We start from the raw sequence: 14,001 nt of genomic DNA on the forward strand, positions 1-14,001 counted from the left end.
GGAGTTTTTCTGGATTGGTTCAAAGCCAGTCTGCTGGGAGGTTATTGTGGTTGGAAAAACACTGGTTCCACGGGTGACACATTTGATTTAGATAAGTTGGTATAGGCTGCCACCACAGAAAAGGATGAAATCTGTTCTCTTTTTCTCTTTGCCCCCTCCTTGGAATCTTGCTCCCCTGCTCCTTTTCTTGTAAATACACACAGTGGGAGAATTTTAGTGTGATTGATGGGGCCATTCGTTGTGGATGGTAAAAACAAGAACTTGATGTTTTGACTGACTACTTATATTTTGAGCCCAGTATCAGATTTAGGTTTTCTATGAAATGTTGACATGCAACCTTGTTGTGACCTGAATAAAGGAGGGCTCTTCCTGTTCCAAATGCAACTGATGTAAATGAGAGTCAGGAGAGTTTGTGCTCTTGCAAAATGTTCCACCAGTCAGTTCTCATAATGAGCCTTTTAGATCGTGTTATGATTACACCAGCCCCTTTCCGGGGTCACTTTGTAACTTTCTAAGCTCTTCCCATTTCTGTCAGTATACAATATTTCTCTTCTTTCCTTTCGGCTTTAAAACAAACAACCATGCCCAGTATAGTTATATGTTGTTTTTCACAGCATCAATGATGACACAAGATGTGACGCACAGAAATCAGTACTCCTGACCCCAAAAAACCTATATGCATACCTGTGAGCCTCTCCGCTCACACAGGGTTCAAAGAGGGACGGAAGGAGCAGGGTTTGGGTGTAACACGGGGGTTTATTGTTTAACAAACACAAAACACGTCGCCCGTGCGGGCTCCTTCACGGGTCCTTTTGCATCCTTCCAGGATCCAGCCTACTGCAAGACAGACCAGAACCAGGTTACCACATGCTTTTATTCAGTGACTGATTACCTGATTCTGATCAGCTGCCTGGACTCCGGCCGAGCCACTCCCCTCACTCCAGCAGCCGGCGCCCTAACCACACCCCGCTGCCACAATACCTTTGTGGCTTGTTCTCTTCACTCTGCCCTAACAAGTGAAAAAGCGCTTGTTGAGAAGCGAAGCACTTCCCATGTACTTCCTTCCTCTCCCGCCGGAAAGCCCATTCAATGTCAATGAGGTATTCTTCCTTTACAGTTAGAAATGTAAAGCAAGTCTTACTTATGCAGGTGACTTTAAAGGTCCCATGTCATGGCCATTTCCACTGATCATAATTCCATTGTTGAGGTATACTAGAATAGATTTATACTGTGCAATTTACCAAACTCACATTGGTTTCGCATTCAGCATCTCTGTAAAGTATCTGTATTCAGCAGTATTCACTCTCTCCACTAAACGGCTCGCTGCAGCTCTTGCCCCCCCCCCCTCCCTGTGAGCCCAGTGTGCTCCGATTGGTCGGGACCAGTCGGGCCGTTGTGAATCGCGCTGAGCTCCGTGGAGGTGTGATTTCCTTGTTTAGCGATACACAGCGAAACACAGCCAAACTCACCCTGAGCACACACAAAGTCACAGCCGAAGTAAAAACAATAAGTGTGGCTTGATATTGAGTAAGAAAAGGGTTGATAAACGCTGAGAGAATGGGTCCGCAGAGAGAATGGGTCTGCAGAGAGAATTTCGCCGCGATCCCAACTGTCTGTTATCAGCCTGCAGCCAGGGAGGAGAAATCAGCAGAGCTGCATGCACTGAGTGTGTGAGGAAGTCTGTGGATTGGTCAATTTGGACCAATCAGCGGGGGCTTAACGTAACGGCTCCGCGGACGTAACGTAACGGCTCCACGGATTGGTCCATTTCGTTCCGGGGACGACATGACATCATGATGTACCCGGAAGAATCAAATGGACAGTGACGTATCTCCAACGAGGCGTTTTGGGGAGGTATTTTATATTTTAGAGTTTTACTCCATACAGGGTGTACTTTGAGGGTTTTGACTCTGCACACCATTTACATGCATAAAAACCTTCAGAACACACAAGGGGACAGGTACTAACCGGAAAAGCATGACATGGGCCCTTTAAGTGCCTGAGGTTGGAGGGGCTATTTAAGGCAACAATGCTTATAAATGAACTATTTGCCAGCATTTGCTCCTTCTGGTAGAGCAAGTACAGCAGTTGAAAGACATTCAATTGTTGCACACAAAAAACAAAGTATTCACATATTCTAGATGCACTTATTTTGTCCTTGCTGTTTGCTTAGCAGGGGGAGCCTGATTATTGCTCAACCTATATTAAGCAAAAGTGGTTTGAGTCTTCAGGAAGAGGGCTCATGGGAAAAGAAAGTGTTAAGGCACGCAGAGAGATCTTAGAGAGCAGATAGTGACCCCAGCAAGGCATTTTCAGCCAGCTCTCCTCCCTGTTATTACAATGTGCAGGTTTTGAACCCATGTAAGAGTAGTTGACTGTGACTTTTATAGATGCTAAGCCTGGTAATGCATTTTGAACTCTCCCTGCCTCAAGTTCACTGGGCCAGATTGTCATAAGCGCAATCTGTCCTTTAAACCAGAGCCACAAAGCAGCTTATGTGATGTATGGCTCCGCTCATGATTTAGACCATCCTATACATCTGTGTCACTCTTGCATTTGTAATTGAGGTCCCTGCTCGCTTGTTTTCATTTATTCTCTTTCTGATCTTCACCTCTGGTTTCTGTTTTAGTTGTCCTCCTCCACCTCTTCTTAAGGGGGAAACAGTTCACATACATTGAGTAAAGGATTAGGAGATTTGTATAAATGGTTACATTTGTTCTTTAGGAAATTGATTTTCTAACTGGGTTTTCACATATGTGCATTTCTTTTTAAACATGCAGGTGTCACTAACTGGAATGTCGCTGGGTGAAAGGGAAAGTCAATTAAACCCAAGGTTCAGCCTAAGCTTATGCTGAAAATATTTAGTCTAAATAAACCGGTTTCCACAGCTGAACGTCAGACTATTTTTATAAATCATACACCTGTGCACGCTTAAAGACAAACTGTGTGGTCCCTCACTATAGAGTCTGTCCTCTGTCACAGCCGTCAGCTCAGAGCTCCAACAAAACAACAATTGCGTATTATTGGTGCACTCAGAGTATGTCAACCTTGGTTTAGAAATATGGTAGACATTAGTGGAGAAATGTTGATATGTGTGTTGTTAAAGAAGATGGGAAATGATCATGTGCTCAGTCATAGCTACTTACGATTCTGTCCAAGCAGCAAGACACCTGCATTTCAACTTTACTTAATTAATTAAATGTAATCAGACATTAAATAAATACCACTTAATAATTCTGCATTTATATTCTAAGCTTGTCAGCGTGCAGAAATGGACATTCTTTTTTTTATTCAGCAAGCAGTAATATGGTTATACGAGAGCTTTTTATACTTATCGGAATAAAGTATAATACGATATTTCCAGTTGGTTGAAATTGATAATTTTGCATCTTGCGATCTTTCATTCTTGAAGTCATTTGCTACCCAGCTGAGGCCAGGTATGGGGATTAGGTGGGAAGGGCACCTCCGGGGACACAGGGAGGAATCTATTAAGTGTGTGTAGGAGTGTGCAAATGTGTGTGTGTGTGTGTATACGTCTGAACAGTTACATGACGTCAAGTCTAGACTGGCCATTTCACAGTGTGCATGCAATGACAGCTGATGGGAAAGTAGTCCTTATAATCATCACCCGTTGCTGCTGAAGCTTTCGATTTGAAGCAGACAGATTTTTTAGATTCCAGTATTTTTCCAGTATACAATTGTGTACAGGCGGGCTTATGAAACTTTTGATTAACATTTTATGCATGCAGCGTGTATAAATGTCATCTTTACACAGAGTTCAAACTGTTTTTGGTACATATGGAGAGCCGAATTTATCAAACATTATGCATTTATGATGTATGCATACAAAGAACATCACAGAAAACAAGCAAAATGCAAAAACATCCCAATAAAACATTTACCAGGTGCCTGTGACCCCCAACAGGCAAAGAGAGTATGTGAGCACGTCTCAGAGCGAAACATCATATTGTCCTCGCAGACACAATGTGCTTCTTGTTATTATCAAATTAGACCATACTGTGGGTCTGACACAAAAGCTTCTACTTTGCACTGAAAAATATTTGACCAAAAGTGAGATCATTTGTTGATTGTCAATTGAGTTTAAAGCAGATGCTGTCGATGCAAAGTGGACTGATTTGAAGTTCTGAGGTCAGATGTGTAACTGATCTCCATTTGAGGTCTCTTTCAAGAATTTTACCCTACTTGATGTTGGGTCTTTTGTTGATAGTAGGTAAATGGTGCGTTTATAGATACTGTAAGGAAGAGCAGTATCAGTTGGATTAACCAACTTTTGAAGTTAACATAATCAAATTCGTTCAGGAGCATTAGGTTTGCTATCTTAAAAATACTGTTACAAAGTGGTTCAGTAGGGGAAGTGTCCAATGACAAGGAGGACATATACATGTGCATATGATGTCATTATACAGGCACAGCAGCATGTATGTGGATTAGGTAAAGATTAAAATAAATAGAAAGGTCGGAATGATTAATTATGACTTTCGACCCGCTGCATTACGTTTCTATGACCAAAAACAGCTGTATCCGTCCTAGTTGCACATGGCTGAGTGGCAAAGAGCAGAAGCAAAATTGTTCACATAAAGTCCATTTTTTTCTGTGAACCAAATGTGTCAATCATGTGTACAGATCGATTTGATGTGTGTTTCAGTCTGAGCCGCACACAGAACGTGTTTCCTAAAAACCGACACTGCTCACACTGCAGGTTGATGATGTATCAACAGCTGAAGTGTTTTCCACCTCACTGCAGCCCAAGCCCATTCCTCAATGAAGTAAGCAAACTTTATTACTAGAGGCCTCCCTCACTAGTCCATGTGCTGCTTCCCATCACCGTATTGTAGCTGTTTTGTTCAGAGGAAAAACACTGTCTGTTTTTCGTTGGGGAGACTTCAAAGAGGGTTGCTCTCGCTTTTTCAACTTTCAAGACCTGATTGGCAACATGTTTGCGTTTTGTTCAAGGTAATAGCTCGCAAAAGAATGAACGATGGGAGGAATGTATGAGAAAGTGTTCAAATTTTGAAAGCCGACAGTGAATCTGAAATCATACCTGCATCGATACACTACAACGAACCGAAAAAGACTAGGCGAAAGCCTTTTTTGGCCGAATGGAAAAACAGGGAGGTAGGTTTGTACTATGATCTACCAAAAGCTGAATTTGTGTTATCGGAAACACCAGTGATCCAACACAAAATGAAATGTATCACATAAAGAAAATCTAAATTCAGAAGACTGCAGAAAAGCATCTGTTTTTAATCTCTGCAATGTAATCATTGTTGATGTTTTACTGGCAGATGTCTTAAAGTGTTGTTTATTAATTCGTAGTCACACTTTAAGTGTAGAGGTAAAAGTAACATGGTCACTGGAGCATCGTTGTCGCTTTTGCTTGTGTAACCAGTAGACTTATGCTTTTTCCATTCTTTTTTTTTCGAGCAACAGTCCAAGACCTATGCATGATCGACTAGTTCATAAAAAAGCAGCAAAAACTACAGCTAGAGGTTTTACTTAACATGACTTAAAAAACACAAAGCTAAAGGTTTGCTGTCTGACAACACAAGAGAAAAAGAATATCAAGAAATGTTTTATGGCCAGGGAAAGTTGTCTGCATCAGTAATGAGGGGTAGCCCTGGTAAGTGTTTCACATTACAGTTGCCTGTAGCAGTTGGCTATGCATACACAATGAATCATCCAATGCCTACGAAGCACAGCATAACCACAATCATTAAGATTCCTGTCTCAGGGACCTCAAACCATGCATACATGTTAAACATCCATATTGTATGCAGAACATTGAATAAGTCATTACACTCGTTGTTTCAGCTTGCCTTCATTTGCTACAGAGGGTTGAAAAAGTCTTGCTTGGTGTTGAGGGAGGGATGGATGGCTGCGCCTCGGTGAGGTGTTTACCTCCGATCCAGTTTCCATCCATCTGATCCCAGAGAGGGTTACTCTCTGACATCACAGACTGACATCATGATTTTTCCACAAATTAATATTATCAGAAATGTTGGAATCATAACATTGATATATATTCTTATGTCATGGATGTTTATAGGTTTAAAAATATATTGTCTGCTGTGTTCACACGTGCACATTTACAAGGACATTTTTTCCTCTACATATCTATCTTAGATATTTTTGGAGCGCTGTCGTGAAGTTTATAAGATAACCAATTACCACAGTGTTATTAAACATTCCGTTTTTGACTTATTCCCTCAAAACTGAAGAGCAAATACCCCATTGCTGACTCATCATTTTGCATCAACATTTAACTACTCAAATGGGCATTACATCCATAATGGAAAAGCAAAAAAAAAGAGATTTATTGGGCCAAGGAGCCTCAGAAGACAATTATGTAATGTAGCCACAATATACTGTATGTTTTATGATATTTTGTTCTGACTGGAAATTGTTGCTCTTTTGCCATTACTCACATGATAGCTTGCTTTGTTGCTCTCTGCACATTGAACAGTCCAGGCAATGGAAAGGATGTTGATGTCTATTCTGGGAAATGGAAGTCGTAACTTGTTCGAAGACACGAGAAGTTTAGGGAACGCAAGAAAAATATTTAATAATTGTAAATCTTGAAAGTATTGTGGATTCTTCCATCAGGTGCACCCAACCAAACATGCCAGACGATTGGACCGTACTGTGTACAATAAGTTCATTCCAATTATTTGTTCAAGTCCTTTTTAAAACATAGGCAATTATTTTTGCTTGCACCCACAGTCTAAACCCATATATTGAATGAATGAGTCGATAAATCATCCAGACGATGAGTCAGTACTTTACGGGGTCCGTTAGAGACAAGACTTTCACTGACATGCTATTTTTACCTCTTGTTCAGTTGACCTTTGGCTAATTATGTGTTGGGAAAATCCAAAAGTTTAAAACGTAAGCTTTTAAACAATTACAAACTATATATAGATGACATACATTGAGGTTTAAGGGTTGTAAAAGTAGTGAGGAAGTGATAAAACAAAGCAAAGGAAGTCTTACTCATGGTGCACTTATTTGTTTAATGCTATGTAGTAGGGCGGCCAGCAGCATCCCCCAAGAATCATTACGTCATGTTTGGAAATCCTCCTGTCAGGCCAATAGGTGGCAGAAGATGCCAATGAGATCCAATGAGACTTGATGGATATCCCATCATTTCCAGGCAAAGATGATAGAAACTTCCTAGTCAATCGCCCAAGTGCCACTTTGTCTGATAGCTTTCCACTCCAGTGTGAGGTGAGAGTAGGAAAGAAAGAAAGAAAAAGGTAGGGAGAGCATGAGGGAAGGGAGGTAAAATGTCACTGAGAGATGATGATGTTTCAAACTTTGCCAGCCTCACAGTTCGTCACATCTTGGCTGCGACCTTACTATGAGCAACAATAACAAAACAACATTTCACAAGATTGCAAAGGAAGTAACCTCACCGGACGGAAACGGATTGTTTTAACGACAGAAAGTAAAAAACCTTGTAAAAGCAATTGCATTTACTTGTGTTTGCAATGAGATTGTGTAGTTGTGTGTATGTGGTGCAGAGAAGTTTGGTGCGTGTGTAGAACAAACACTTTTCAACGGTTTAATGGAAAACATCTTGTAAAAAGTACAGCATTCCACTCTGTAATGAAGTGTAATCGAAGTGTACGAGCAGATGACAAGATAATTGTTTGTTGTTTTTATTTTAGAAGATTTCAATCTGAAAGTACAATGGCGTATTTACTATAATACAAGGTGTATTTGAGATGAAAAAGAAACGTGTTGGTTCACACTTCTGGTTCTTGAGTTAACTCTAAATGTTCTCTATTCTTACTGCTTTACTCAATAAAATTTAAAGGGCACATTTAACCCACTTAAAATTATTATCTTTTTTATTTCCCATGTTTAAGGATAATCTGCGATACTACCTCTAGTGACACCTCCTGTTTGTGGTTTAAAATGAAAGATCAGCAGCAGCTGTGGTAAACGTGTGTTCATTTAAAATAGATTCCAAAATTCACAAGTGGAGCAGGATGCCCCAATGGTAAAGTAGCATGAGTAACACGGAGGAAGTGAGTAGCACATCGTGGTTTGTGGTGGTGAGTGATTTTGTCGGCATTAATGAAGAGAGGGCAACAGAAGAAGCTGTCATCTGGCATTCATTCCCAATCTTACAAGGAACAATTTATCTTCCCGGGTTGAATAGTAATATGATAAAAATGTTCTATAGAAGCACAAACTAACCTTTCTCACTGCTGGTTAAGTGAAAAAGATTGGAGATGTGATTGTGAAAGGATGGACACTTTTAGGATGACATTAAGCCATCTTTAGTGTTGCAGCTCAGGTAGAAAACTGCTACAGTTTAAGGAAAGGTCCTAAGTAGGGAACTGACCCCAACAAGGTCTGCTTATCCCATGGAAATGTTTTGCTTTAGTTGAGGAATTGTTGTGGGGTTAGTATCTACATATCCTATGAAGCACATGGGACTTGGCAAGATCCTGACCAGGTATCATTACATTGAGGAAAATGTGCATTATTTTTTCTTCAAGGTCAAAATAATGTCTAAGAAAATGTATTTCCTTTACAAAAGCATTGGCGTCACTGTCAGTAAGGAGAGAGGAGGGGCCGGTAGTGGAAGCAGAGGAGGTGTTAGGGACTCTACTCACACATTTTGTAAGGATATAGATGCCTCCTCTAATATCTTACATTACATAACAAATAAAGTTGCTGTGAATAAACCATTTTGATTAACACACTTGCTACATGTTAGCACACAGAAAAGGAACCACATGCGTTCATTTTCAAGTTAATGTCATTGTGATCTTTGAATAATCCAGTGAGTTTATGAATTGACTTTAGCTCGACTATCCACTCCTGTGTCTTAACAAGGAATTTAGGAGCTGCTGAGCTTCCTGGTTTGTCAGGAAAAGATGTAGTTTGAACTTAATAATTCAAAGCTAAGTGTTTTTTTATTTATAAAGTGTAACAAGTACTGTGGATGTTTAACTTAATAAATTGTATGTACCATGATCATTTATGGCGTCATATCCGTCTACAGGAGCTGACAACATCAAGAAATATTGGAGTCGTTACTACCAAGGATCACAGGGCGTAGTCTTCGTATTGGACAGTGCTTCATCGGATGAGGAGCTCGAAGCAGCACGGAACGAGCTCCACTCGGCCCTGCAGCACCCGCAGCTCTGCACACTGCCCTTCCTCATCCTCGCCAACCACCAGGACAAGCCTGCAGCGAGGACGACCAACCAGGTAACCTTATTCCATTTCATTTCGCAAATGTGTCCCTGGCGAAGGGCCAGGTGCTTATCTTGTCAGTACCTCCTACCACTTTTGAAGTAGGTTGTCATGCTATAGAGTGAAGCTTTGAGGCTTGGTTTGCCCAACAGATTTATGAAGCAGCAGACTCGAATTTGGAGTCTAGAAGCTTCTGTTGTCGCACGAGCAAACTTGGAAGCAGTTTGGGAAGTTCATAAAGATGGCCTGTTGGTTTTCCTTGACTGGGGATATTACTGGACAGTGTGGAAGGAACACTTGAGCAACTTCTGAACACGACACATATGCCTCTTTCTGGAAAGGGCCAAATTTTAGGACTAATAACCTTTGTTTTCCGAAGAGGTTACACATAACCAGAAAGCTCCCAATGGAAAGGAACCAGGAGTAGAAAAGAGCTTTTCTGAGATTTACACTGGTCATCTACCTGGTAAAAAAAGGAGACATTGAATGGCTGAAATGTAGTTCTGTATGTAGTGACTGAAAGGATAAGGTCATAGATACAAGTGGCAGAAATGCATTTACCTTGTAGGGTGTCTTTGACCACAGTCAAGAACAATAAAATAAACGTAAACATTCAAAATGATCTTTCGGGATCCAGCATAGCTCTAATTTCAGTAAGTTCAACTTGTTTAAATTTCCACTCCAGTTTTAGCCATCTTTGTTGACTGTGACATTATAATCCTCTCTCTAATCCAAAATAAAGTTGACAGGTTTTCAATGCAGTACCCAGGAATCAGATGTAGTCTTTCTTTTTGTTCAAGTGACCATCTGCAAAGGTTAGTTCCTGTAGAGAGGATCATCTTCGTTTCTTGGTCTAGACCTCCAGTGTTGCTGTTCTAGACGTTCTGTACCAGATTCTGTTGTGACCCAAACTAAATGCAATTGAGGAAAACCTCCCCTTTAGTCTGTTTTATCAGTATGGATTGGTTGCACTCAAGCAGTAGCGGCTATAGTCACGCTTAAAGTGTGACGTAGCCAATGAATCCAGTCTGTGAGCGGCCCACACTCGCCAGGGGCCTTAGCGTGATGTGTCCTCTGCCATGTTTGACCAATCATTGAATCATTCTCTCGAAGTATTGAATTTCTGAACTGTTTGCAAACAATGGTGACACATGAGATTGGCTCATGTCGCCTAAAGGCCTTTTGTCAGCCGATTGGGAGGGTCATTTCTGTTCGTAATGAATGACTTACATAATGTGAGTTGATGAGGTTGGCAGAGTCTAGTGATGTCAGTACTGAGGCAATTGTTTAATACTGTCTACTTCTATTATTATTATTATTATTATTCATACATCCTGTTTAGAGACAAGCTAACAGGTCTTGTTCTTGCAGATGAATGTCATCTGTTGCCATCAGGGCATAGATATGCTCTACCTGCTCTTAAGACAAATTGCTCTTCAAAATCATTCATCCCCTCTGCACTCAAACTTTTAAATTCTTGAAAGGCTTTTTAACTTGATTATTTATTATTGTGATGCTATGAACTATTTATCGTGTAAATTGGAATGATCCACATCTCTGCTCCCGGGTGTATCTGTGTGCTTTCTTCCTGTATGTTCCTGCCAGTGCCTGTGTATATGACAGCTGCTCATAACCAATTACCCCTTGCGGGATTAATAAAGTTGTTGATTGAAAAGCTGTTGCTTATAATCAACTGTCATTAGTGTCAGAAATATTTAATTATTTTGCTTATTTTGATCATTTGATTGACAGTCAATAGTATACTTTTACAGCAGTCTAGACCACAGAACTGGTTGCACTGAACTCAGTTGTTGGTACGAGATACTCTTATGTGGAGTGGTTTACTAAGTTGGTGTAAGTTCTTTGTAATTTTTGTGTTTTAATTGACATGGTCATAATGAGTGCCTTTTGAGTCATGGCTGTGTCACTGAAGGAGCTTAGTGTTCAGTGACTCATAAGTCATCTCTGCTGAGTACAACATTGTTTCCTCTATACAATACTGTATGTCAAGCTCATGAACGTAGTAATAACCTGTGCTTGTTGTCATTAAAAACAGTCTGGCTTCAGGTAATATCGTGTGTCACAATTTTAAGAAATAAAACATAAAAATGTACGAAATAGTAAGACCACTCAACCACTGGAGAGTGCAAGAGGGCAAACCCTCTATATGTTAACCAAACATTTGCTCAGCATCCACAGGGGTCTCTTCCTGGGTTTTATTTTCAGTTCTCCCAAGGTTCCCAAGCGTTCACTTCGACTTCACTTTAGAGCAGCTTTCATCTCTCTTATGGGACTTTACATCTTGGAAAGATATACAAATAAAATAAGCTTAAAGGTGGGGTAGGTAAGTTTGAGAAACCGGCTCGAGATACACTTTTTGTTATATTCCATGGAATGCTCTTAACATCCCGATAGCAATGAATATCTTAAGTGCTTTGACAACAAATCCATAAAAAAATGTCATCTGTGGAAGCCGTAGTACTGTAAAAAGCACGACATTGGTCATGTGTGCATTCGTGTGTGTTGGAGGAGGAGCTCTGTAAGGAAGTGGCAGATTTTTTCCAGCTGTGTATTTTCAAATTCTAGCGCACTCGAGCTGGTATCTCCAAAATTACCTACCCCACCTTTAAGATTAAAGATCACTCAGTCCCCTCTAGGTACGTATTAATGCAAAGTGCTGCTGAAACATAGAATGACTCTGTTTAGCCTAAAGTAGTTTTGTATGTTTCCATGGAGTGGCGATTGTACATTTACATTTCTGTGCCAGTTTCCCAATATAGCACCCTGTGAATTCTTTAAGGTTTCTTTTGTTTAATAGCAGATAGTAAAAAAAGCAGGTCAAAGCTTTTGTTTTCCATCATTTCTCCAGCATGATCTCCCAAATGGCAATACTACCTTCAATCTATTTCATTATTATACTATATATGTTGAAGTTTAATTAGTTTGTTGTACATTTATGACTATGTTGCCACAAACTGCTGATCGTAGCCTTCACATACATCATAACTGAACCAGCTTCTTAATTGTAAATATAAGGATGTGCTGTGTTAATGATAGTTATCAAGCTAGATCTGTCAACTTGTAAGGTACATTGTTCGTAAGGCCCCTAACTTTTGTAAGGTTTGTCTTAGGAAGTTAGGGAATATTTATGTCTTCATATAACTTATTGATGAAGCTTGTCAAAATGTTCCACTGTAGAGCAGAGTTGCTTAATATTAAATGAAAGTTACACTAAAAGTACCAATAGCACTGGCCTTTGTGATCCAGTGTAAGTGCAGTGTGTCTTCTCAGCTGAGGATAAAAGCACAATTAAATAAATGCCACTTCCCATTTCCAAGATCGTATCATCTGGGTTGTTAGAAGCATGGCATCAGACCTCAGAGTGAACTCGAAAAAGTGTCAGATTATGAACACGGTGTCCAACTGCACTTCCGAACACCGTAATCTCGCACAGTAACACTCATTTATTTAGGCTATGTGTGCTTGAACTGTGAATTACCTCCTTAGGGGTCAGGAATAGTGTATTTTGAATGAGCATAAATGGCATGATGCATATTCAATTAAAAAAACTTAAAAATTAGAATGAAGCATCACCATGAACCCTTCAGTTTCAGCTTGTCCTAGCTTGCATGAAAATAGCAGAAAAGTGGCTCAGGCGTGTATTTCTTTTGCAGGACTGACAAACCTCAAATGCACATGTTTCCTTTAAAGGTCTCATGTACTACACCATATTCCCAGTATGTTATCTTTTCATTATTTATTAGAATTTCCATTAGCTTTTTCCTAAGTAAAAAAGTTCCAGCAAGGGTCAGTGCACATTGCTCTGGGCCAGTGGAGCTACTTCACAGACACTTTTGCCTCAGAGAAGCTTTACACTCATTAGGTCATCACAAGGTTAGCACACTAGGACAGGAACAGCACACATTTTGTACATTTGGGAAAAGGTGAGTATTTTTAAAACAAAGTTTGAACAGAGAAGAATGGTAAATTGAAGTAATATAAAATAATTTTAACAATGTTACATTTAGAAGTTGAAACAATCCTCTCTTTATAATCTTGGCCTTTCATATTCTGCATGTATAAGTAAGTCATCTGAAGGTAAATTGTTACAAAATATATCAACATAAAGCCCCTGTCACACTGTCCCGAAATTGACACCCGATGGACACACGAATATGGAATTGTGAATTTTGCACGAAGATGGCCCCGAACCACACACGAAGGCAACATTTACATTACATTTAAGACATACAACTGCAATGAAAGTACCAAAAACAATTATGTTACAGTACTATGATACTGTAGTGATATCTTCAGACTTTGTTCTTTACTTTATCCGTCGTTATATGTAGAAAATATTACGTTTTCTCCGTAATGTTGTTTCCATAACAACAACAACTTCCTGTCAACTGTCCTTCAAAATAATATATTATATCCTTTTTAGTTTCACAGAACACAAATTGGGTTATTTACATAATATATTTACATGATTTTGTTGTGCAATAAAACAACCCGATGGACACACGATAAAGGAAATGTTCAAATTCGGCTGTGATCGTAGCAACATCGGGCCATTCGTGAGGGCATCTTAAGCCATCGTATGACCGCCGGTGGAGTTTCTCAGGCTCCGGCAGCAACTTCGTGAGCGGTGGCAAAATCTTTGGCATGCCAAAAAATTGCCGAAGGACCTTGCGAAGGTTCATTTTCGTGTTGAATTCGTGTGTCAATTGTGCCCTTCGTAAGGCCATCGTGAGGGCATCTTGTTATCAT

At 40.0% G+C, this 14,001-nt stretch overlaps 1 protein-coding gene across 2 annotated transcripts in view; it reads left to right on the plus strand.

Moving 5' to 3' along the window:
* Positions 1-14,001, plus strand: part of LOC117560189 (ADP-ribosylation factor-like protein 15) — a 117,477-nt gene that overhangs the window by 61,861 nt on the left and 41,615 nt on the right. For both annotated transcript variants that reach the window (XM_034237019.1, XM_034237010.1), the window contains exon 4: positions 9,038-9,246. In XM_034237019.1, the coding sequence (XP_034092910.1) occupies positions 9,038-9,246 (209 nt within the window). The remainder of the gene's footprint in view (positions 1-9,037; positions 9,247-14,001) is intronic.

Source organism: Gymnodraco acuticeps, unplaced genomic scaffold (genome assembly GCF_902827175.1).
Source record: "Gymnodraco acuticeps unplaced genomic scaffold, fGymAcu1.1, whole genome shotgun sequence".
NCBI lineage: Eukaryota > Metazoa > Chordata > Actinopteri > Perciformes > Bathydraconidae > Gymnodraco > Gymnodraco acuticeps.